Raw genomic sequence first — 27,409 nt, 5'->3', positions numbered from 1 at the left:
CACGAGGGTTGCTCCTGTTTTCGAGCAGGCACGTTTTGTAGTAATTACGCTTACTGTTTCTAATATGATTATTTTTCTTATTTCTAAGGCACTTGTACATCTGCTAATGGACCTCAAGCTTTGATCTGCGCCATTGTTTTTCAGCTGTCCGTCGTTCCTGTTTAGCTTCACAGATTTCATTATTGAACCACTTCTTGTTAGGCCGAATGATAATATTTCTAGTAACTTTCGGGGCTAAGTTGTCAAGGATACATGTCAGAGTTTCATTGAAGATCTTAATTTGATTATGTAGATTTTGTGTGTTTTCAATCTGCTGTAATAAGTTGGATTGATGGATTTGATCTTTAAAATGGTTCAGATCCAAATGTTTGGTTTTTCTGTATGAGAACTGTTTTCTGAGGGGAGTGGGTTTAGGCAGACAAAGTTCAGAGATTATACTCGAGTGGTCAGAAATAAGATCATCAATCACTTGTGTACATGTAGACTTTAGAAGTTTGCTGTTGTCACGAGTAATAATTAGGTCCAGAATGTGTCCACTCTTATGGGTTGTGTCATTCACATGCTGTTTAAGTCCAAAAGATTTAAGCATATCTTTGAATTGGCTGACTTTTTGATCGTTTGATTTTTCAAAATGGATATTGAAATCACCAACAACTAGAAAATGGTCATGGCCATTAATTACAGAATGAAGAAGGTCTTCGAATTCATCAAGGAATGTGTTTCTTGTACAGTTTTTAACATGTGGCGGGCGATATATATCCAAGAGGTAAATGTCGAAGTTTTCCAATCTTATGCAACACTCGAGAAGTTACGATTTTTATATGCCCACATTGAAATGTGGTCGTATATTGTCGTCGCCCCCGTCCGTCGGTCCTGCGTCCACAATTGCCAAAGTTAATATCTGATTGATATTGATAATTGATATTTATACACAGTGTTTAAGGTCTTGAGACGAAGAAGCCTATTGATTTTCAGTGATTTCCGATAATTATTGCCAGAGTTATGGCCCTTGATCACTTTACAAAATCTTGTGGATGCTCTAGAGGCCAAAGTTAATATCTGATTGACCTAAAATTTATACACAGTGTTTAAGGTCATGAGACAAAGAAGCCTATTGATTTTCAGCGATTTCTCGATAATTACTGCCAGAGTTATGGCCCTGGATCACTTCAAAAAATCTTGTGGACGCTCCAAAGGCCAAAGTTAATATCCGATTGACTTTAAATTTATACACAGTGTTAAGGTCATGAGACGAAGAATCCTATTGTTTTTCAACGATTTCCGATTATTACTGCCAAAGTTATGGCCCTTGATCACTTCAAAAAATCTTGTGGACACTCTAGAAGCTTAAGTTAATATCCGATTGACTTGAAATTTATACACAGTGTTTTAGGCCATGAGACAAAGAATCATTGATTTTCAACGATTTCCGATAATTACTGCCAAAGTTATGGCCCTTGATCACTTTGTGACGCTCTAAAGGCTAAAGTTATCATCCGATTGACTTCAGATTGTTACACAGAGTTTAAGGTCTTGAGACGAACAAGTATATTGATTTTCAATGAATTTATATGTCTTGAACAGCTAAATCTATGATATTAAAAGTTTTGTATACAAAACGTTAGCATGGGGCAGAACTTTATAAAAACCAAACAAATTCTAATGGTTTTCTGATAATTACTTCATGAGTTGTTGCTCTTAAACAGATTTTAGTGTATTATAAATGTTTCATTACTGAAAAAAGTAAAAATATGCGACAACTCTTGTTGACTGCCCGGACGATTTAGCTGCTGTGGGCGTATGTTTCTTTGCCTGGCAACCTATCTATCTGATTTTGATGATGCTTATAATCCAGAGATTGTGCTTCCTTTTGATATTTGTGCAGATCGGATTGTGACTTCCTGGATTATGGCCCCTGATTGTACGAAAAATCACGTTTTTAGCATATGGATCCTCTAGAGGTCATAATTTTTATCCAATTTTAAAAAATGTTTAATTTTATCACTGTTACACCCTAATGACGGTTAAGTTCCAAATTCATTAAAATCGGACAAAAACTGCCTGTCAAAATCGGCTCCTTGTACACAAATAGTGTAAAAGTATGTCATATCAAGGTTGTTGACCCTCAAGAAGTCACAATTGTTATCCAATTTTGATGAAACTTGAAATATATGTTGATATCCCAAAGATCTTGGTTCCTATTCGCTATTTGCGCATTACGGCCTCTGATTGTACGAAATATCTTGCTTTTTATACACCCACATTTTCATGTGGACGTAATATGCCGTCGTCCCTGTCCGTCCGGACGTCCGTCTGTCTGTCTGTCCGTCCGTCCACAATTGTTTGTGGGCTCTCTACAGGTCACAATTCTTATCCGATTTTGACAAAACTTGAAATATAGGTTTATCCCCAAAAGATCTTGGCTGCTTTCGATATTGGCATGTATCGGATCGAAAATTCATGGATTATGGCCCCTCATTGTACGTAAAATCACGTTTTTAGCTTGTGGACCCTATAGAAGTCATAATTTTTATCCGATTTAAAAAACCGTATTATTATATCACCAGTACACCCTAAGGACGACTGAGTTCGAATTTCATGAAAATCGACCCAAAATTGACAGAACTATTTTTGCAATTACGCGACCACTTAATAAAATCTCAGTGCTTTTTGTGCTGACATAAATTAATTACGCTTGGGTGCATTGGGAGCGAACATCAATACTTGCATCGATAAATTTGACCGTCGCTGAATCTTGCGACGATCAAAAATTATTTTGTTGAATTGATTAGTAAAATAGTGACCGCTGGCTGCGTTAGAGAAGTAACCATTGAAACAGTATAATTTTTACGGCGGGAATTAATCGTGATGTTTAGTAGGGGTTAAATTACTTAAATTACTTAGGGGATTTTTTGGTGTTCGTTAAGCAAGTGTTCACTGATTAGGAGTGCACGCCTGAGCAAGTTCTACTGTATATCCAATTCTGAATGGATCATCTTGGAACTTTGCATATTTATTCCTTATACCGTAAAGACAGCAACTATTTATTTTGGTGCATGCCCTACCCCCTTGGGCAGTGTCACACCAACTTTTTTGTTAATATTTTGTCTGTAGATTTGGCAAACCAAACCCAGCGTCTAGTCTTCTTTGCCTCTTGTCATATTACAGCCATTTCATATTTCATTCTCTTCATTTTAAAAAGTACCATATCAATCAAAGCAGGAATGTGGACGTATATTGTAGCGTTAGCCATGCTCTTGTATGAAAATGTTTTGACAATACCACTAGTCTTATTTCCGACGCATTTCTTTCATTTGCTGCATACAAACGAAGACTTGTAATTTTGGAGGAATATTACTGGTGTGAATTTGATTGAAGCAGGCACAGATCGGCAAGCTTTCATTCTATCGCATTACGAAAACACATAATTTTGTAGGAACATTACTGACATAAATTTGAAAACCATACGGGGATTAGATATTAATAAGCAGTTGCCATGGAGGTGGACAGAGAACAATAAAATAAAAAATTTTTGAACAATCGGGGGCTGTCATCCAGTATGTTACAGTCCGACATGGTACCAAGATCTTTGAAATACAAAAGTATATATAAAAGTTTCATGATTTTTATACGCCCACATCTTCATGTGGACGTATATTGTCGTCGCCCCTGTCCGTCTGTCCGGACGTCCGTCCACAATTGTTTGTGAACGGTCTACAGGTCACAATTTTTATCCGATTTCAATGAAACTTAAAATATAGGTTTATCACCCTAAGATCTCGGTTCCTTTCGATATTGGATTGTATCGGACTGTAACTTCATGGATTATGGCCCCTGATTGTACGAAAAATCACGTTTTTAGCTTGTGAACACTGTAGAGGTCACAATTTTTATCCAATTTATTTTAAACTTGAAATGTATGATTATAACCCAAAGATCTCGGTTCCTTTCGATATTCGCGCATATCTGAACATAACTTCCTGAATTATGGCCCCTGATTGTACGAAAAATCGCGTTTTTAGCTTGTGGACCCTATAGAGGTCATAATTTTTATCCGATTTAAAAAACCGTATTATTATATCACCGTTAAACCCTAAGGACGGTTGAGTTCGAATTTCGTGAAAATCGGCCCAAAACTGACAGACAAAATGGCCGCTGTTCGTTCTCAAATAGCGTAAAAATATGGTATATCAAGGTTGTGGGCCCTATAGAGGTCACAATTTTTATCTGATTTTGTTGAAACTTGAAATGTATGTTTATATCCCAAAGATCTCGGGTCTTTTCGATATTCGCGCATATCGGACCGTAACTTCCTGAATTATGGCCCCTGATTGTACAAAAAATTGAGTTTTTAGCTTGTGGACCCTATAAAGGTCATAATTTTTATCCGATTTAAAAAAACGTATTATTATATCACCGTTACACCCTAAGGACGACTGAGTTCGAATTTCGTGAAAATCGGCCCAAACCTGACAGACAAAATGGCCGCCCCTCGTTCTCAAATAGCGTAAAAATATGGTATATCAAGGTTGTGGACCCTATAGAGGTCATAATTTTTATCCAATGTTTTTGAAACTTGAAATGTAAGTTTATAACCCAAAGATCGTGGTTCCTCTCGATATTCGCGCATATCGGACCGTAACTTCCTGAATTATGGCCCCTGATTGTACGAAAAATCGTGTTTTTAGCTTGTGGACCCTATAGAGGTCATAATTTTTATCTGATTTAAAAAAACGTATTATTATAACACCGTTACACCCTAAGGACGGTTAAGTTCGAATTTCGTGAGAATCGGCCCAAAACTGACCCCCACCTTCGAACATCTTTACGATATTGCATGGTTTTCTCGTGGAATGACTGTTAAACTCAATTCCTGAAAATACTACTACTTGTTGCAATTTAATCACAACTTTCTACTTTGCCCGTTCTTTTTGTTGCTGATTTAATGGTTTGGGTCTATACATTTGTAAAAATGCTTTTATTATTATTTTTTTTTTTGTGTTTAATTTAGTCAGAGTTTGCAGCCAAAAATGTACATGGTGCAAACATTCTACCAACGTAGAAGTGGTTGGCCTCCGTGGATCTATTTATTAAGAATAAATTGGGTCATTTTTGACAAACAGGAAGTGTTATACAGATGGGACAAAAAATGTTAGATTGCCCATGTCTTGGTTATCTCTCAAATGTGGACGTATATTGCTGTCCCGTCCATCCCTTGGTCCGTTGTTCACAATTTTATGATCCGATTATTTAAAAATTGATATATGTTGTTGACATTAGTAAGATGAAGAAGCCTATTTAATTTCAATAATTTCCATTTATTACGTATAGAGTTATGACCCTTGTTTCACTTTATTGAACCTTGTGAATGCTCTAATGCCAAAAGTTATCATCCAATCTTTGTGAATTTTATATGCATTATTTGAATTAGTGAAACGAAGAAACCTATTGAATTTCAGCAATTTCCCTTAATTACTTCTAAAGTTATGGCTCTTGTTTCACTTTGTTGAAACTTGTGAACTTTCTAACATGAAATTTATATGTGTTATTTAAATTAGTAAAAAGAAGAATCATATTGAATTTCAGCAATTTCCGTTTATTACTTGCACCTTGTGAACACTCTAACATCAAAATGTATCTGCCCATCCGTATGAAATTTATATGCATCATTTAAATTAGTAAAAAGAAGAATCCTATTGAATTTCATCAATTTCCATTTATTATGTCTAGAGTTATGGCCCTTGTTTCACTTTGTTGAACCTTGTGAACACTTTAACGCCAAAAGTTATCATCTGATCTGTATGAAATTTATAATATGCATCAGTTAGATTAGTGAAACCACAAAGCCTTGTTTCACTTTGTTCTACCTTGTTAATGCTCGATTGATGAAAGTTATCATCTGATATGTATGAAATTTATATGCATCATTTAAATTTGTGAAACAAGTCTATTGAATTTCAGAAATTTCTGTCAATTATTTCTAGAGTTATGGCCCTTGTTTTACTTTGTGAACCTTGTGAACATTCAAATGACAAAAGTTATCCTCTGATCTGTATGGAATTTATATGCGTTAGTTAAACGAAAAAGCCTGTCAAATTTCAAAATTTTCAGTAAATTACTTCCAGAGTTAAGGCCCTTCTTTCAGTTGGTAGAACTGTATGTTGTGTTGCTTGCCCACCTATCTTTAAATTCTTTGGACGAATCCCATATGGGGTCTGAATCTTAATTAGTTTTAGCATCAAAGATTTGGGAAAGTTTTCTTTCAACCTTTTTTCGATATGCAAGATGGCGTATATCTGTCACTATTTGAGGTATCAAGTTGAAACTTGGTAGGAATAAGATGGCATATTCAAAAAATTTGTGATGCCTTCCAGAAAGTTTCGGAACTTTCCGAGGCCTTCCAATTTTCCCGAACGTGAAAATTTCTTTCAATTTTAAAAATAGACTAAAAATGACATATGGTGGTGTTAGCCCCAGGTATTATTTTTCAACCGTTTGGCCGCCTATTGGATTTTAGAAAAAAAACTTCAAATCGATATTCAGCCGCCAGTTTGATTCCGATTTTCAAATACTCTTTTTGTTTTGAACAAATGGCAACAATTCTTAGGGAGCCAATTTTTTAATTCGATTTCGTTTACTTCCGGTTTTACTAAATTTTGTTCCACTTTTGACCTATCTGGTGACCTAACCTTTCAATGACCCTTGATCTTTTTATATATGATGACCCTGATGTCAACTAACATTTAATATCAAAAAGTCTGGTCTTCAAGTATAACTTCCGGTTTTATTAAGAGTTCAAAATGACAGGTTTTTCCACTTTAATAGGTATTGGAGGTTAATATACTCAATAATTCATGGTGTAACTTGATTGTTGATGTAACAAGTCATGACCTGACGTACCGAAACACGTTTACATTTTTATTGAAAGTGTGATTCCTTTCGATCATTTTCAGCTTCTTTTCATAATACAATTCACTTTCAGTGCAAATGAACTCATTGACCTTTGACCCGAATATCTTGAAAACACACCAACGGCGGACTGATTACCAATCGGCATCATATTCTACGCAAAATTTTACTGTAGAAAAGTGGGGTCTGGTTTTGTGCCCATTTGATTGACACCCCCCCGCACTGAGCCTCCAGACTAATATGATAATATCAACATTTCTACAGCTTTGATGGACTGACATTGCTCCCACTACAGAATTCTAAAACAAATTAATTTGATAAAATATATAGTAGATAAAATAGATAGTACTGGAAAGAGACCTTGTCTTCTTATCATTGACAGATTTCCAATATTGTGGAAGCGCCAGTGTGCACATAATTTTGTGTAGGGCTATTAAATCGAGCACAAGGATAAATCAACAGTTTCATTAGATCGATAACTTCAGTATTGACCAACTAGGTTATTTGCAGATTTCATGTAGAAAAATTGTGCATTAAGAACATTAGTATCTTGTTAATGAAATAATAAGCAAGATTTTTTTTATTGAGGTGCTTTGAAATGCATTGGTAAAAATATATGGAGCTGTATTAATGAAGAGGTGCAGCAGAGTGTGCAAAGCTGGTTGAGATCATTTTACAGTTTTGGTAAAGAAATGCTATTGCAATTCTTACAATTCTAACAGAAGGTACTGATTTGAAGCCATAGATGCATAGATCACCAAAAGTTGCATCACTTGCTAGGTTATTGATTGTTGGTCACAACTCACAACCCCAGGCCAAAAAATTGCACTTGTAGAAGAATTGCATTTCCATACTAAAAAAAATCCTTGCAAAGGATAACATTTAAAAAATCAATCTCATTTGGTTTCGTAATATTATTTATATCCATTTGCTATTATTGGCAATAGTAAAGTGTGTAGGTAGAAAATATCATCTTGATCTTTTTGTTTAACTTCGTCTAAGGTCTTTGATAATAGTATAAAACCATTTTTATACACCCACATTGAAATGTGGTTGTATATTGTCACCCTGTTCGTCCGGCGTCCACAATTGCATGTGGACGCTCTAGGGGCTAAAGTTAATATCTGTTTGACTTTAAATTTATATACAGTGTTTAAGGCCATGAAACGGAGAAGCCTATTGATTTTCAGCGATTTCCGATAATTACTGCCAGAGTTATGGCCCTTGATCACTTCAAAAAAATCTTGTGGACGCTCTAGAGGCTAAAGTTAATATCCGATTGACTTGAAATTTATACACAGTGTTTTAGGCCATGAAACGAAGAATCCTATTGATTTTCAGCGATTTCCGATTGTTACTGCCAGAGTTATGGCCCTTGATCACTTCAAAATATCTTGTGGACGCTCTACAGGCCAAAGTTAATATCTGTTTGACTTTAAATTTATATACAGTGTTTAAGGTCATGAGACGAAGAATCCTATTGATTTTCAGCGATTTCGGGTAATTACTGCCAGAGTTATGGCCCTTGATCACTTTGAAAAATCTTGTGGACGCTCTTGAAGCTAAAGTTAATATCCGATTGACTTGAAATTTATACACAGTGTTTTAGGCCATGAAACGAAGAATCCTATTGATTTTCAGCGATTTCCGATTATTACTGTCTCAGTTATGGTCCTTGATCACTTTGAAAAATCTTGTGACGCTCTAGAACAGTAGAGGTTAAAGTTATCATCAGATTGATACACAGAGTTTAAGAGCTTGAGACGAACAAGTTATCAAGTATCTTGATTTTCAATGAATTTTTATGACTTGAACAGCTAAATCTATGATATTAAAAGTTTTGTATACTAAACGTTAGCATGGGGCAGAACTTTATAAAAACCAAACAAATTCTAATGGTTTTTTGATAATTACTTTATGAGTTGTTACTCTTAATAAGATTTTAGTGTATAAATAAATGTTTCATTACCGAAAGAAGTAAAAATATGCGACAACACTTGTTGACTGCCCGGACGATTTAGCTGCTGTGGGTGTATGTTTCGTTGCCTGACAACCTATCTTTGATTTTAGAGGTAGTTAAGTGAAAGCCATTATCAGGTCTAATATGATGAAGACAAAGCTGATAGAACATAGTGTGACTATTTTTTATTGCTATTTCAGTGGAAACTCTATGTTAAAGCTTGTAAAGAAAATTGGCCATAGCCGCCAGCTGTAAAATTTAAGGTGAACATGATTAGTAATGGTTAGATAGCGTAGATTTGCCCTAAGACTTTTCATCCTAGAGAAAATATTATGAAGAAATAAACACAAGCACAGATATAAGAGATCTCTGTTATTTCTGCACCATTAACTTCTAGAATTTAATCCATGTATGTCTTATTATTGAGTGCTCTTTTCCAGCTTTTCATTGAGAGACCTGATAAACGTTAGTATTTCATTCATTTTGTAATCTTTGTCAAATGGTATTATAATCAATACTAGGAATAATTTGAAATATTCTATCGCTTCTTTTAATACAAGAAAAAAAGTATAGTACAGCTGTGCATGCATTTGAGTATAGGATAGGTGTTATTCCTCTACACAAAGCCCATCTCCAGTTCACTGCAGGACATCAACTGTGGTTTGGTATTTCTTTGAAAACATTACAGAGCCACAGATTGTTGCTTGGGACTAAATTAAAGGGTTCTTAGGGCCTTGTGCACAAAATTAACTATTTTTTTGGACTAAACTATATAGAGACCTTGTAAAAACACAGCACTTTAAAATGATTGTAAATCTTGTTTTAGAGCTACAATTTAAAGGAGCTAAATCGCTAACATTTGGGACCTAGAAATTGACAAAAGTGGGTTGCAACGCATATAATACTGTAATATGAATGTACATAAACTGATTTACATTCAATGGTTTCCGTTTTTACTCCAATTTCAAATCAGTTATGTTCGGCGAAATAAGCCAGCAGTCTCAATCGAGTGCAAATTTCTAGCGTCTGGTTATTCCGGTCTACATACGCCGTTCGATTTGGTGCAATGTGTCTAGCCTCGTCCCTCGAGTCTCTTTTTACAACTGGGGCTGAAGCGCATTATGGTACACGATTCGTGTACCAATGGTAAAATGTTTATTTTGTCTTAAATATTGGATATCAAAAGCCCATCTTATTCCGGTAAGATCACAACATCAGTGTTGATTTAATTTGACAAATAAATCGAGTTTTCAATGTTGAAGATTTTGGATGATTTTGAGTTAGAGACTTAGATACTTTAATCTTACAATTCTGAATGTATCAACATCTAGATCATGATGCTAACATGATCAATTCTCTGAAATACAATAAATTGAATTTGACAGTATGGAAATATTGAAAATCAAGAATTCATGGTGCAATCGTGTTGTGTAAAATATGGCTTTTAAAAAGCTAGTGTCAGTGCAACTCCTTCAGTTCATGATTTTATGGTTGTTCTAGTTGATGGTTGATGTTACATGTATGTCATAAATCTCTACTAGCTCAGATCTCTTTTTATACGCCCACATTTTCATGTGGACGTATATTGTTGTCGCCCCTGTCCGTCCATAATTGTTTGTGAACAGTCTACAGGTCACAATTATTATCCGATTTCAATGAAACTTGAAATATAGGTTTATCACCCCAAGATCTCGGCTCCTTTCGATATTGGCATGTATCGGACTGTAACTTCATGGATTATGGCCCCTGATTGTATGAAAAATCATGTTTTTAGCTTATGAACAATGTAGAGGTCACAATTTTTATCGGATTTGGTTTAAACTTGAAATGTATTATTATAACCCAAATATCTCGGTTCCTTTCGATATAGAGGTCATAATTTTTATCCAATTTAAAAAAACGTATTATTATATCACCGTTAAACCCTAAGGACGACTGAGTTCGAAATTCGTGAAAATCCGCCCAAAACTGACAGACAAAATGGTCGCCCTTCGTTCCCAAATAGCATAAAAATATGGTATATCAAGGTTGTGGACCCTATAGAGGTCACAATTTTTATCCGATTTTGTTGAAACTTGAAATGTAAGTTTCTAACCCAAAGATCGTGGTTCCTTTCGATATTCGCACATATCGGACCGTAACTTCCTGAATTATGGCCCCTGATTGTACGAAAAATCACTTTCTTTTTAGCTTGTTCTCTATCCATCTCTCGAAAATGTGGACATATCCTGCCTGGCAGCCGCTGGTTTACACTTCTGTTTAAGTTATTTGTCACAGACCAAACAGTCTTCCTGTAAGTAATGCAGTGTGCTATTAGTTATTGATGACTTTGATGCTTACAATAATTGAGCATTAACACCTTTCTAGAATTGTTTTTCAAGTCATTTGATATATAGTGTTATATTGTGTACAATCTCTGCTGCATTAGCACTGCATTATATACTGAATAAAAATGGTTTCCCTTGTTGAAGGTTTGTCACCACGTGTTCTGTAGAGGATTAATTGGAGATTTTAGAAACCTAATTTCTCCTCTATGGGGGTATCGTGTACTTGTAACACATCTGCTGATGAACAAGATAAAGTGATTATTGATTAATGCTTGATGTTGTTTTTCTGTCACATTACTCTCACTGGAGTTCAGTAAAGCTAGCGAAAATCACTAATCAGGCCTATAATACTAGAACTTCAGCAAAATTGATGTGAACATTTTTTTTCTAATAAAAAAAGTACAAATTGAAAACATTTATTACTTAGACACAGTGGTCTCAAGTACAAGCAGGCCTCGAAATGTTTAAAAAAAAGCTACCTGTCGCAATACTTCACCGTTGAGGTGTAGAATTCAGATTTTAAAATATCTGTAATACCTTGATTATCAAAACACGAATCGCACCTGTGCATGGTACAGTATAAATGTACCGCGTGCGGAGGACAAGTAACATCCCCTGGAATTCTTTTCTCACATATCCTATCTATATTTATGCAACAAATTATATTTATATATGAAATATTTTTCCAATCTAATTATTTGATTTTGTAAATTTTCTTATAAATTATTCATAACCTTTATTTATGGAAATTGTTTAAAACTTTTTGAATGATTAAATACACCAGGCATCGAGCCGTGTGCATTTCCATTCCAGCTACCACTATATTTACTGTGGTGTTGTTACGACAGAACTATTTTAGATGACCTGGGGATGCGTTTTAATTTATTTAGATTTAATACTTCATAATGCTATAATCTAGTGTCAAGCAGATGAAAACAAGCGTAGATGGTGTGAAATTCATTGTTATAAAATTGTCTACTTCCAAACTGTGTGTGTAACTTTCTCCGGGTGGGGGGCAGGGGGCAGGGGGCGGGGTTCATGTCTCCGAACCCCCTAGGTTATTTCGCGTCTACAGCGCTTAATTTGATTGCCTACAGCACTTTTTTTGAGCTTTCATTCATATTTAATGAAACCCCTGCTGCAGTCATTTTCAGACTAACCTGGTAATGTTTTATGATCATGTGTGGAATGTGACGGTGAGAAATTTTTTCCAAAACTGAAGTTCCACCTTCTCTGCTAATTGTCCCCCGCCTTTCGAAGAAAGCAGGCTACTATTAAAATGGGTTCATCTGTCCGTCTGTCTGTCCGTCACACTTTTTAGGACACAACAATTGAGCTAGAATATTTAAATTTGGTGTAGTTGTGTAATAAGTCAATGTCTTGATGGAGTTCGAAGATGAGCATTTTCTGCTTAGGGTAAGCAGAGATAAGCAATTTGATTGGTTGATGCTTTGGGACACAATAATTTTAGTTCTAATTAAGTGAGAAAGATGAAAATAGGTGTATAGTTTCATTACATCAATACCTTGACTAAGTTCGATAATGAGCATTTTCTGCTCAGGGTAAGCAGAGCACCAAGCAATTTGAATGGTCGAGACTTTTGAACACAATAACTCTTATTCTAATTGAGCTAGAATGTTCACACTTGGGGTAGGTGTTTATTAGGTGAATGCCTTGATGGAGTTTCGAAGATGAGAATTTTCTGCTTAGGGTCAGCAGAGATAAGCTGTTTGATTGGTTGATGCTTTACTTTAGTTCTAATTAAGTGAGAGTGAGGACACTTGGTGTATAGTTTTGTCACATCAATACCTTGACTAAGTTTGATAATGAGTATTTTCTGCTCATGGTAAGCAGAGCGATAGGTGAATGGCTTGATGGAGTTCGATGATAAACATTGTCTGCTTACGGTAAGCAGAGATAAGCAATCTGATTAGTTGATGCTTTGGGGCACGATAACTTTGGTTTTAATTAAGTGAGAGTGATGAAACTCTGAGTATAGATTCATTATATCATTATAACATAACTCTGCTTTTAATTGAGGTAGAATGTTTAAACTTGATGTAAATGTTCATTATTAAGTGAATGTCTTGACTGAATTCAATGATTAAAATTTTGAGCTAAAGCTAAGCAGAGCTAAGCAATTTTATTGGTAATGGTCGATGCTTTGGGACAAGATAACTTTAATTCTATCTGATAGAGAGTGATGAAACTTAGTGTATAGTTGATAATCAGTTTGATTGCTTGATACTTTTGTAAAAAAAATAAATGTGCTATTAATTAATATGTGTCATCTATTTATTTTGGGATTTTGGCAGGGGACATCAGCCTCACTGTTGGTATGTTCTCACTGCCAAGGATTCTTTTTATTGCAAGTCGCTTGAATTACACAACTGCAAAACTCTGTTCAATAGCGTAAACACCTTGTATCCATAAAAGAGCCAATGGCAGACAGTAAAAATGCCGCATGGCCACAGTATCCTAAATAAAAACAATAAAAAGTCAGTCTTAAAAATGACATCACAAAGTGCCGATGAGACATAAAAGCCTGATTCAGTTCCACTGTGTATAAAACAATTTGGTTAATGATGGTTTTAAGAAATAAGGAATTACAAAATGTAGTAGCTCTAGCTATTAAAGTATTAGTATAGGTTTTTATACGCCCACATTGTAATGTGGTCGTATATTGTTGTCGGCCGAGTCCGTCCATCTATAGGCTGAAGTTAATATCCGATTGACTTTAAATTTATACACAGTGTTTAAGGTTATGAGATGAAGAAGCCTGTTGATTTTCAGCAATTTTCCATAATTACTACCAGATATACACAGTGTTTAAGGTCATGAGACGAAGCAGCCTATTGATTTTCAGCAATTTCCGATAATTACTGCCAGAGTTATGGCCCTTGATCACTTTGAAAAATCTTGTGGACGCTCTAGAGGCTAAAGTTAATATCCGATTGACTTTAAATTCATACACAGTGTTTGAGGTCATGAGACAAAGAATCATATTGATTTTCAACGATTTCTGATAATTACTGCCAAAGTTATGTCCCTTGATCACTTTGAAAAATCTTGTGACGCTCCAGAGGCTAAAGTTATCATCCGATTGACTTCAGATTGATACACAGAGTTTAAGGCCTTGAGACGAACAAGTATATTGATTTTCAATGAATTTTTATGACTTGAACAGCTAAATCCATGATGTTAAAAGTTTTGTATACTAAACGTTAGCATGGGGCAGAACTTTATAAAAACCAAACAAATTCTAATGGTTTTCTGATAATTACTTAATGAGATGTTACTCTTAATCAGATTTTAATGTATTATAAATATTTCATTACCGAAAAAAGTAAAAATATGCGACAATCCTTGTTGACTGCCCGGACGATTTAGCTGCTGTGGGCGTATGTTTCGTTGCCTGGCAACCTATCTTTATTACTGCAGCTATTGCTGTTTAATGATTAGTAGGAAACGCAAATAATAGTTGTTTGCAATATCGAGAGACAATCAATGGCCGTTGTTCTAGAATATTGCAAGCACTGGAGGTTAAACTTGTAAAATTTCTAAATTATATACATATTCAACAAGTGAAATGAAATGAAATGGGGTTTAACGTCCTACTGTTTTGCTCTGAACTAGGCTAATGAAGACAGGCATACGCCATACATTGTGCTATGAGGGAAATTTTGCCCGGACAGCAGCACTACGGCCTACTCTTATATCGATTTCCAACTGTTAAGGGATCTTTTACATGCTCACATCTGAATGACTAGACAGCTGTACTTGTCAGGCCCTCCGTCCTGCATCACTGACAAGGGGGAACCCCGCCAGAAAATCTAGATGAACTTTCTCGGTGAATGCAGGGATCGAACACCAGACCTCCAGACTAGCGAGTCAGTATCTTACCCACTTAGCCACCGTGAACCCCAATATTCCACATGGTATCCAGACCACTCGGACTAAAGACCACTCGGTCCAAAGACCTTTCGGACCAAAGACCTCTCTGACCAAAAATAAGACAAGTTGGACCAAAAGAGGGAACACTCGGACCAACCCAAAAGACTACTCGGACCAAACCAAAAACCACTCAGACCAAACCAAAAGACCACTCGGACCAATTAATTTATATTGTAAGACCACTCGGACCAGTATTTATCTTTGCTACTCAGACCATCTCCATATACATCAACAATTTAATTGTTTTTCTTTGATGTGCTTCATCAATTTGATTAGCATGTAACACGGTAGAAATAGTTCCACTTGGCACTGGCCCATGATGGACCACTTTACATGAAATGGGCCCACTACTGATGTATTCCGTCTTGCTCCAGCCACAGTACCATAGTCATTTGACTACAAAAAAGCTACTGGCCTATAACTTCATTAAAATTCCAATTGCACTGACCCCAAACTGTACTTTACATATCTTAACATATAATAAACCAATTGAAATAGAGGTGAAATAAAGGTGAAACTCGAAAATACCCCCCCCCCCCCCAAAAAAAAAACCTGTTAGGTAAGATAAGATTAAGATTTCAGTGTTCCACTCTTCACTATTTGGAACATACTTAGTTCTATGCAAACTGTGATGATATGCGTTGAAAATTTTGCAACTGAGATTAATTTTACTTGCTCAAAGCCTCGAATGATGTATCAATGGTAGCTGTTAATAAGAATTATCACAAATATTGCAGCTAGTAACACGGGTGAGTACAGATACATACAAATTAATCACTACTACTCAAGTCATCGTTATTTTAACTTACAAACACAATTTTCAATTTATTAAAACAACACTTTATCATTGGTCCGAGTTGTCATAGTAAAACAAACACAATTATTAATTTATTAAAACAACACTTTATTATTGGTCCGAGTGGTCTTTTTGTATGGTCCGAATAGTCTTTTTGTTTGGTCTGAGTGGTCTATCAGTTGGTCCGACTGGTCTTGGTCTGGGTGGTCTTTGGTCGGAGTGGTCATGGATTCATTCAACAAATAGTATGGTTAAAAGTTGATATATTATTCTGGCTTGCACATACTCGTTGCCACTTTATGTAGTATTTTAGTCATTGGTCACATTAAATAAATGGAAGACAACTGAATTTAACAGGAGCAAATTTCAAGTCATGTTGTTATCAAGACTAATTTCTGTTTTGAAATAAAATCAATACTGACACATGTAGGTTACATAGCTGTAATCTTATCCAATCGCAAATCACTCCTACAATGAGTTTACTTAGGACTTTTGTTGGGTTTTTTTCAGTTGCCAGACCATTATTGAACCAGTGGGATCTTGTTGTACGTTAATTGCAGAAGAAATACTAAAGAATCCCAATTTCCCATTTGATGGCATCGTCAATGTTCTTCTCTATGGTAAGACTTTTTTTTTTATCTGAAGTAAGTGTAGGTCTATTTCTAATTTAATATTTATAAAAACTCATTCATACGGCATGTAGGAAAATCAATAATATTAATACATAGACTTGTGTACTGGTTGTGTCAAGCTTTGTCAATGACATATCTAAAGATAGACTTAACGGTATTTCCAGTTGAGTAGAATTACATTTCTTAAATGGGCATTATGTAAGATTTAGATAACACTAGAAGACTGGCATCGTTTAGAACAGGGTTTTTGGTGCTAGAAAGTATACATATAGTTTACTTTCAAAACATCGTTCGATAATTGATAAAAATCGTTTAAGAATTACAAAAATGGTTTAGCTAGTACTATGGCTTAGTTTGATGGTAACGGGTTTAGTTTCTCCGAGAGTCGTTTAAAAAGTAGACGACCCCTTCACTTATCTACGGCGTTTACTTATTAGATGAGCCGCTACTTATTAGACGAGCCGTTTACTTTCCCGAGATACGTTGAAAAATCAACACGAGGTAAATTTATGTACGGTGTTGAACTATTAGATGAACCTTTTAATTTCCCGCGAGCTGTTTATCCGATCGGTTCATTTTGATACAATTATTTACATAAAAAAAAAATGCACACCCATAGATGCTCACCTTACCTTGGTCGTAAGTATTATTATCCATTATCCATTAAAAATAGTAATTCCACCATTGACAAGTACATCAAAAATCGATAAATCACATCCGGGGTATAATGTATCTTCTTTAAATTTCAATGAATTAACATTGTCTTCCACTTGAACACGTCACCAGAAGTCAACCTCGTAATGTTATATGGCAGAGCGATAATCTTGTGGGACTTTTTGCAATGGCGCCAAAAAGCCACAATCTGTCGATCTCTATAGACAAGCTGTCGTCCATTTTCAGACAGGACTATCGGAATGAGTTTAAACAGTATTAACAGGAAATATGCTTCAATGATTACTGCCTTGATGTTACGTAAACACTTGGTTGATGGCAATCAAATATTGACTGCAGTACAACGATTTTTGTTATACCTAAATCAAATCATTTTGCATTAAATCAAAGGTGATTTATTACAAATAATGCAGGTGGGAAGTGATAAAACAAAGCATTCGACCAATCAAAGAATTGATCCATACTGTAATAACGAACATGTGTATTCAAAAACATGGTTTCATATGGCACCCAGACATGTGATCACAGGTGGGAATTAATAAAACAATAGCATTTGACCAATCAAATAATTAATCTATACTGTACTAACGAACATGCATATTCAAAAACATGGTTTCATATGGCACCCAGGCAAGTGACCACAGGTGGGAATTGATAAAACAATAGCATTCAACCAATCAAATAATTAATCTATACTGTAATAACGTTCATTTATGACACCACCCTATATTCCAAATAACAATCGGCTGACCAAAAGGTGAATAGCTCATACCGTGTATACACAGGCAATGGTATTTTCTATTTACTATTAATTGTGCATGCAAGTAACTGATAGTTTGTGTCACTTACAGTGCCTTACCATTGCATAATACACTTGCTTCGTATGATGTTTTGAGGACGTCAGATGTACATTAACCGAGAAAGTAATTAATTCAGCTAGTATTTTTTTTTTTAAACTATATTTTTATTGACAGGATACCGAAACGAGCCAAAGGCTTATATAAATCGGCTTCCCAAAAGCAAGATATACAATGTATAAATGATATAAACATATATTATAATTATCAATATACATGTATATGGAGTATTTAAAGTACATATATACTGAGACTGAGTGCCATGGAAAACGCATCACTTTTTTTCCCAAATATTTTATTACTAGGTGGATTTGTTTGTATAATATTATGCAATACTATGAACTATTGTTTCACACAATGCTCCCAAACGCAAAAAATATCGGCCCGTGTGCACAAAAAAAAATTGCACGAGATGCACATGAAAAACCCAATATTCACGTGCAGCACCTTTAAAAGCATGTTTTCAACTTAATGTGCAGTACATGAACTGTGAAACGTCAATCTGTCGTAATTTGTTGTTGGACGTGTGAAGGAATCGAGCTAGAGATGCCGAGACTTACTGAAAATCAACGGAATGAAGCCTTGGGAATGTCCAGGGCTGGCATGTCTACACGTGCTATTGCCAGACACTTCAATTGTCATCAGTCCACTATTGTAAGGTTGGTGGAACGTGTTCGAGTTACTGGATCAACACGTTACCATCCCCGTCCTGGTCCACAACGCGTTACAACCCAGGCTCAAGACGACTACATCCGGGTCACTCATCTGCGTGACAGATTCCGCCCAGCGACTTGAACAGGTGCAGCAGTCGTCAGAAGACAAGGACCAGTAAGTGCCAACACCGTAAGACGTTGTCTAAGAGAAGTAGGACTCCGTGCACGACGACCTTATGATGGAGCTATCCTCATGAATCATCACCGTCAGCGGCGTTTGATATGGGCTCAAGGACACCAGACATGGAGAAGAGTAGACTGGCAAAGTGTGCTCTTCAGTGATGAGAGTCGCTTTCATCTTTATCACGCTGATGGCAGTCAACGTGTGTGGAGACGTCTTGGGGAACGTCTTGCAGACTGCCGCGTCTTCGAAACGAATCGATGGGGTGGGGGAAGTGTAATGGTGTGGGGAGGCTTCATATTTCATCACTGGACCGCCCTACACATTTGCAGGGGTCGTGTTAATCTGTAGCCTTCCGTGATGATGTCTTGCAACCAATTGTTGTTCCGATGTTTTGAGCACACCCACAACTTCAGCACTTCCAACAGGATAATGCATGTCTGCATACCGCCCATTTTAGTATGAACTACCTGGCTGCTAACAACATCAATGTCTTGGACTGGCCAGCCATGTCTCCGGACATGGCACCGATAGAACATGTCTGGGATGAGATTGGACGCCGTCTGTATCGTGACCACAGATGCACACCATTGCTGCTTTAGAAGCTGCTCTTGTCCAAGAATGGAACAATTTGCCCCAGGCCTTCTTTCATATATTGGTAAATTCCATGCGACGTCGCTGCACAGCGTGCGTAAGAGCCCGTGAAGGACACACACGCTACTGACATCTGTGTTGTACTTTTGGTTTTGACCCCTCTGACTTTGTACCGTTGATTACAGATTAAACATCCATAAGTGTACAAATGTGTTGTTATTGATGTGTTCCCATTTGAATATTGTTCACAATAAGAAGCAAAATAAATAAGATATGTTTACAGGATCATTTTGTTATACGAAAAACTAAGTGATGCGTTTTCCATGGCGCTCAGTGTATAATAAGGTTATAGAAAGAATATAATCAATTTTTAGCTAGCATCGGGACCAAGAAGGGGTCGATACTAGACTGCTGAGTTTAAGATCGTTACGTCAAAATCATAGGCGGCTATTGTAACGTATAACCGACATTTGTGGGCAGGGCGGGGCAGGCCAGAGATCCAATGTACAAAGGACTTTGAAAAGACTGTGTAACATCCATAATGAAACTATTCGACAGGGTGCAATTATTTGAGTGGATAATTATTAATTATTAAATTTCAAAGAGCTTGGATAATTGAAATAAATCATGAACAGCACATACAATATCTTGGTTAGTTGATTTGTCTGAATTTGAGTCACCATATTGTAAGATGCAAATGTCTTATTTATCGGATGGGAGAGTTATAGTTGTTTGTCGTTCTTTAAAAAAATTTTGACTGTGTAGAAGGAAGTGGTAACTATCTTCAATGTTATACGCGGAATCAGGGTTCACCTCATTAGAAACTAGGCGATACAGACACAAATTGGTTATGTTTTTTAAAACGACTAATAAGCTCGTTCCCCAATACTTAAGTATACTTGTACCCCCTAAAACCCACAATATCAACCCATATCATGTTAGAAATGAAAATCAGTATCGTACTATACATAGTAATTGTAGTACTAATTATAGTACTTCGTTCTTGCCTTCTGTGATTGGATATTGGAATAACTTATCAGATCACATTAAGGCCTCACTGACACTTCAAAGCTTCAAAAGTAAGTTATCATCCTCAGACCCAAGAGTACCACTTCATTTCCACTATGGTAGCAGGAAAGAACAAATTATTCACTGTAAACTGCGCTGTTCTGAAAGTAATCTTAATTTTCACAAATTCTTAATGCATGTATCAAATAATCCATCATGTAGATTACAATGGTTATTGGAGTCTTTTAGATAAATGTATCAATTTGTGGACTGTATTAAAAATGTGCGTATTCATTTGCAATGTACGTACCTATTATTACTATCACCTTCGGTGAGAGTTTTTATACGCCCACATTGAAATGTGGTCGTATATTGTCGTCACCCCCGGCCGGCCAGTTGATTTGTCTGAATTTGAGTCAACATATTGTAAGGAGACCAAGAATCCTGTTGATTTTCAACGATTTCCGATAATTACTGCCAAAGTTAGGGCCCTTGATCACTTTGAAAAATCTTGTGGACGCTCCCGTGTTAATACTGATATTGATATTGAACTAGCGTTAAATTTAAATTATACACCACTACAACAAAACCTTATTACAAGCGTAACCCAGTACTTGAATTGACTCAGAATGTAGAATTGATGGGTTGAGTTCTAAATTTGTTCTGGCTAATCTACGAATCTTTTAGAAATTAAGTGAGACAGAAAAGTTTATTTATTAATGAAACATGTTCTGTCTTTCTGGTCATCACATAGACAAGTTGACCATAACATGATGACTTGATTACACCTGTCAGCTTAATAAGTAAAATGTTTGGAATAAAAAAGGGATTCTCTAAATTGATTGAAATCGACTTGAAATAATGAAATTAAAATTTGTTTTGTTCAGTCAAGTTCATACAACAGGTACAGTGATGCAATAACATAGTGTAGTAATGCAATTACAAAGTGCCGTAAATCCAATATCATGAGCTGCCCATCAGCGTCAATATATTTTATAAAACACTCTTAGTACTAATAGTAATAATACATTACATTTAGCAGACATTGACATACATTACGGACATCCAGAAGCAAATATTGGACCTGAACAATATTTGCAACTTCAAGGGTGCTTGTTCTTGGAGCTGAACTACCAGTATTATAATGAGTAATGTTAAAATAGACAAAGCACATTAAATAAAAATTTACAACTAATATACTGGGAACAATATGACTAATCATGATGAAGAATAGACAGTCTTTGTTGTAAAACAGACCATGTCCTTCAAGTAAAAAATTAACTGACGGTATGAAAATTTTATGACTGAATTTTCTAAGGGTATACCACATGTTTAAGGACTAACAGCTGTAAAGCATTGGTTATCTAAATATCCAAACGATAGAGTCGGAGTGATTTATATTAGAAAGAATCGATTTTATATTAGAAAACAACTGCTTTTATTATTTTATAATAATATACTCAATAATATTCATCCGAATATCCAATTTACAATGGAAACTAGTACAGATAGAATACCATTTTTAGACATAATGGTAATCAAAAACAGGAAAGTTATAGAATCTGATATATATTATAAAGATACTGATACTAAACAGTATCTCGAATTCAATTCGTGTCACCCCAAACGCATAAGAACGGCTGTACCATATAATTTGGCCAGGCGTATCTGTACCATTGTGTCTAACACAGCAACTAAATTTCAAAGACTAGGGGAATTGAGAGAATTTTTGTTCGCCCGCAAATATCCTTCCACATTAATTAATGACGGAATTCAAAGAGCTAGTAGAATACCGATAACGGAATTGAGGCAGGTAAAGATAAAAGATATAAATCACAATATAATTGCATTTGTCACCACCTTTAATCCTCACAATCCTAATTTTTCCAGCGTAATTAAAACACATTTTCCACTACTTAAGATAAAAAAAATGAAAAAACTTATTAATACACTAACGTTTATCCCTTCAAAAAGACAACCTAAAAACCTGAAATCACTGTTAACTAGGGCTAAATTTGAATCCTTCAGTCCAATTTAGGAAGTTGTAAAATGTGGAAGGGATAATTGCGGAACGTGTAGATATTTAATTGAAGGTAAATCATTTATTTTTGACAGTGGAAAAGAATTTTTTGTCAATGAAAGTATGAACTGTAAAGCAACTTATGTATTATATGTCATAAAATGTTGTGGCTGTGCCAAACTGTATATCGGTGGCACTTACAAGTTACAAAACAGAGTAACGGTTCATAGACAACATATCAAAGAACCAAATTTAAGGAAGATCCCTTTAAGTGAGCACCTTGATATCTGCGGTAAAGGCGAATTCAAAATGAGATTGAAGGAACAATATTTTATTGACAAATTTAAACCCAAATTAAACATTTCAAAATAATTACAATATTATGCTATATATATCTACTTCATTATTATTATTATATTATTGTATGTTTATTCTTCCATGACGTCAGTTATTGTTATTGTATGTCTTGACAAGCTTAGCCAAAACATGTTGACAATTAAACAAAAGTACTTTCTTTAGGCATTTTTAACCATTATTTTTTCTATAAATAATAGAAATACGGTTTCAACTTCATACATCCTTGAGACGAACAAGCATTTCGATATTCAATGATTTTTGGTAACTTGAACAGCTAAATCCATGGTAATAAATGTTTTGTATACTATAAACGTTAGCATGGGCCAAACAAATTCTGTTCTGATAATTACTCAATGAATTGTTACTCTTAATCAGATTTTAGTGTATTATAAATGTTTCATTACCAACAAAAGTAAAAATATGCGACAACTCCTATTGACTGCCCAGACAATTTAGCTGCTGTTGGCGTATGTTTCGTTGCCTGGCAACCTATCTTTTTATGTGGAGACTGCAATAACTTTGTTCCTGCTGTAGTGCTGTTTATGCATCAAGTTACCTAGTAATTGTGACCCCATTAGAAATTCGTTCGATGATTGGTTTAAGGATGCTAACTGTATATATTTGTGGATGTTTACATGTTCATGTGGACGTATAACTCTTTCTTTCCATCCGGCAATCCATCAACACTTCTTGTCAGCACAAAAGAAGCTACTATTTTTATCAAATTTTTGTCATACTTTCAAGAAACTTATATATTGGCCAAACCAGATTAATATGTTAGAGTTATGACCCTTTTTTGTTGAGAACTGTCGACGCTAACATTGCTTTATGACTAGACAAACATGTCTATTTATTTTCAGCATATATATAGATGGCCACAGATCACTAAAGATTTCCCCATTGACATTTTAATGTTAATTCTCGTATCTTAGACCGGCTCTAACTTTTCCCAAAATTTTGGTTGGGTAGAACGTTTACTACCACAGATGGAGCAACATGTGGCAACCTCTTGCCCAAAAGCACGTATGAGGTTCTTCATGAAAAACTTGAGATACACAAGCTGGAAGTAGAGACAAGTAAGCATGCAATTTTTGGCCCTACATTTCAACCTAACCAACCTCTCAACTCTTGTATCCCTACGCATCAAAATTAGGAATATTCACCAAAACCTTGCAGAAAATGTATTTTCAAACCCTTTTCTTCGATTCTACACCAAAAAGTCAACAAAAATCACCATGCAAAAGGGGAAAGAAGACTAAAAATAGCTTTGGCCTTTGTTTCGAGGGTGACAGCGTAGGAATATTTGGTGATCTGTGATTTATGACCCTTGATTTTATGTAATAATGACTGCATTGTATCTTCAGGTCTTGAGTTTTGTCCAAATTTCATGAAAGTTGTTTGAAAAATCTCTCTTTCTATCTCCATGGAAACAAATCTCATGTAGTTTTTGGTATACAATGTTAATTCAGGAGCATAAATAGATGCTTTAGCCTTTTAATCAAAATAACAGGAAAACGAAATTCATATTTCAACTCCTCACTAAGACCTGAAAAAGAATAATAATAGTTTTAATAAAAACAAGTTTTTCAGACTGAACAGCTTAATCCGAATAATAATACCCAGTGTGAAATACTAATAATGAGTTCTGTCTGACAGTTCTGTATAAGATATATAGTCAGTATAAGAGGTGGGAACTGTGTAACATACTGCAACACTTTATATCATACTGACGATATTTGAATCGAAAAACACCTAAACCTACTTCGCTAGGCCTACACTGTGTGCCTCAAGCTCATAACAAATTGTTAAAAATTCATTCCTGGATGAAGATATCAAATATAATCACTTATTAAAAAAAAAATGACCATATCAATGAAGTTTAAATCGAAAAACATCTACTAACTAGGCTAGGCCTATAGATACTACTGTAGGCCTACACTGTGTCAAACTCAAAAGTGTCATTCCCAAGTACATAAAAAATTTTTTTTAGAAAATTCACTCATGGATGAAGTCGTTACACATATCTATACAAACTAACCAAAACCGCAACACTTTATGCCGTACAGATGAAATTTAAATCTAAAAAACATCTACTATTTAGGCTAGGCCTATATTTGGGCCAACACTGTCAAAGTGTCATTCTCAAGTTCATAACAAATCTCTGAAAATTCATTCATCAAAAAATAAAATAAAAATAACCAATGACACGTGAATGTCATTAGGTTGTGAACTTCTCTGAACTACAATAACAATCTATAGTCACTTGAAATCGTTAAAAAAAAAACCGAATGATAGGCCACTAACATCACACAAGAAAGTGTTTTTACAGGCTTCCATCCACTACTTTTTACTTTCACTTTCCCCAATCGACTCCTTTCTGCATTTTTTGGAGAACCTGTGCATGTGAATCCCTTGCCTATCTCGTGTGTAGCATTTCTTGGCCCCACAACAGACCATTTATGTCATTTAAAAAATAGGCTACTATACAGACGATTCTATATAAAAAAAAAAAGGTTAAAAAAGCCTAAACAAAGTACTATTGTTTGTCTAATAATAATAGTCAAGTAAACAATAGTACTTTCTTTAGGCATTTTTAACCTTTTTTTTTTTTATATATGAACACTACTACGGTTTTAACTTCATACATATAGATAAAAATGCCTAAAGAAAGTACATGTTTCGCCTGAGCTTGTCAAGACATACAATAACAATAACAATGATGTGACGTCATGGAAGAATAAACATACAATAATATAATGATAATGAAGTAGATAATATATAATACATATATAGCATAATATTGTAATTATTTTGAAATGTTTAATTTGGGTTTAAATTTGTCAATAAAATATTGTTCCTTCAATCTCATTTTCATTGGTTCTGAATACGGCATCTTAAAGGGTATATTTCGAATTCGCCTTTACCTCAGATATCAAGGTGCTCACTTAAAGGGATCTTCCTTAAATTTGGTTCCCGGATATGTTGTCTAAGAACCGTTACTCTGTTTTGTAACGTGTTCGTGCAACCGATGTTCCGTTCGGCACAGCCACTACATTTTATGACATATAATACATGAGTTACTTTACAGTTCATACTTTCATTGACAAAAAAAAATTTTCCACTGTCAAATATAAATGATTTACCTTCAATTAAATATTTACACGTGCCGCAATAATCCCTTCCACATTTTACAACTTCCTTAATTGGACTGACGTATATATACGTAAAATAAAGTAAATGCGTCCATTCTAGATGATTATTTTATTACTGACATGTTTCATACAATTTTCAAAGTAATGTAGGTAACTACATTATCTAATATTATCTATTATATATAATAGATACATGTAGGTATATATTATCTACTGCTAATGGAATCCTCTAACTACTTCTACATATATATATATATTATATTCTATGCAGTAGGTGTTTATCTCCTAATTGGTTACATGGCATTATTTTTTTCTATCATAGAACATAAGCCAGACCTTATTGCTAATCATCTCTAATTTTATGCTGACCTGAAATAGATTATATAATCTTTACATGGGAGGTGTTTTTTACTTCTATAAATAACAATCAATAGAAGTTTATCACTGCTTTTATTAATGACACAGAAATTCAATATGGCAGATTTTAAATATGTAAACAGAGTGGTTTGATTTCATTACAGGAACTATATTAATTGACACCATTAATATGTCCCCTGAGGTGGGAAAGACTACAGATAAAGATCGTGTGATGGTACATGAATTAGAAGAATCATTAGAAGATATGGGCGTTGAAAGAGATGCATTATTTGATGATATAAATGCCGCTAAATTTGATATGTCAGGTAAAATGCTATTATTTTATAATATTCTGAAAGTCCAAAAAATTATTGTTATAGGCTATATGCTGTTTAGTATCTTTGACTAGAGATGGGTCACTGGATCTCTTATTGAGTGGTACAAAAATTAAATACGGTACTCTGGTAACGATGCAGCTGTTCTGAGTTTAACCAGGGGTCTTTAACGTTTAAATAAAGAGTGTCAGTAACGGTATCAATGAAACCATTTAACATTTGTTTAATTATGTTCGTAAACTTTACATACCTATTACTCGAAAATTGTTATGGAGAAATTAGAAATGTTTTTTTCAATTCCCCTGCTAAAATAACGACTTTATTAATCCCAGATCTTGTGAAACTGGAGAGAGCTAAAGTGTTTCTCTCTGTCCATTGTGGGATTCTGTAAATTTTAACTCAATTTTGGCCCTTTTTCACTTAAAAGTTAGCAATGAAAATTCTGTTTGCTTGAGATATTTTATTTAGGTCAAACTATAAGGTATCTGATTCAAATTAAGTACGTACTAATTCATTGAAAATTCAGTTTTACAAATTTTATTCTGTACATATTATACGCCCACATTTTCATTTGGACGTATTATGCCGTCGCCCCAGTCCGTTCGGACGTCCGTCCGTCCACAATTGTTTGTGGACTCTCTACAG

At 35.1% G+C, this 27,409-nt stretch overlaps 1 protein-coding gene across 1 annotated transcript in view; it reads left to right on the top strand.

Moving 5' to 3' along the window:
- LOC126814436 (protein prune homolog 2) overlaps positions 1-27,409 on the top strand; it is a 164,792-nt gene that overhangs the window by 43,016 nt on the left and 94,367 nt on the right. The window contains exons 5-6 of the mRNA XM_056099899.1: positions 16,457-16,566; positions 26,594-26,755. Coding sequence (XP_055955874.1) covers positions 16,457-16,566; positions 26,594-26,755 — 272 coding nt within the window. The remainder of the gene's footprint in view (positions 1-16,456; positions 16,567-26,593; positions 26,756-27,409) is intronic.

The sequence above is a fragment of the Patella vulgata genome, chromosome 3 (assembly GCF_932274485.2).
Source record: "Patella vulgata chromosome 3, xgPatVulg1.2, whole genome shotgun sequence".
Lineage (NCBI taxonomy): Eukaryota > Metazoa > Mollusca > Gastropoda > Patellidae > Patella > Patella vulgata.
The sequence above is the reverse complement of the archived record's forward strand: the minus strand, read 5'-3'. Positions and strand labels throughout refer to the sequence as shown.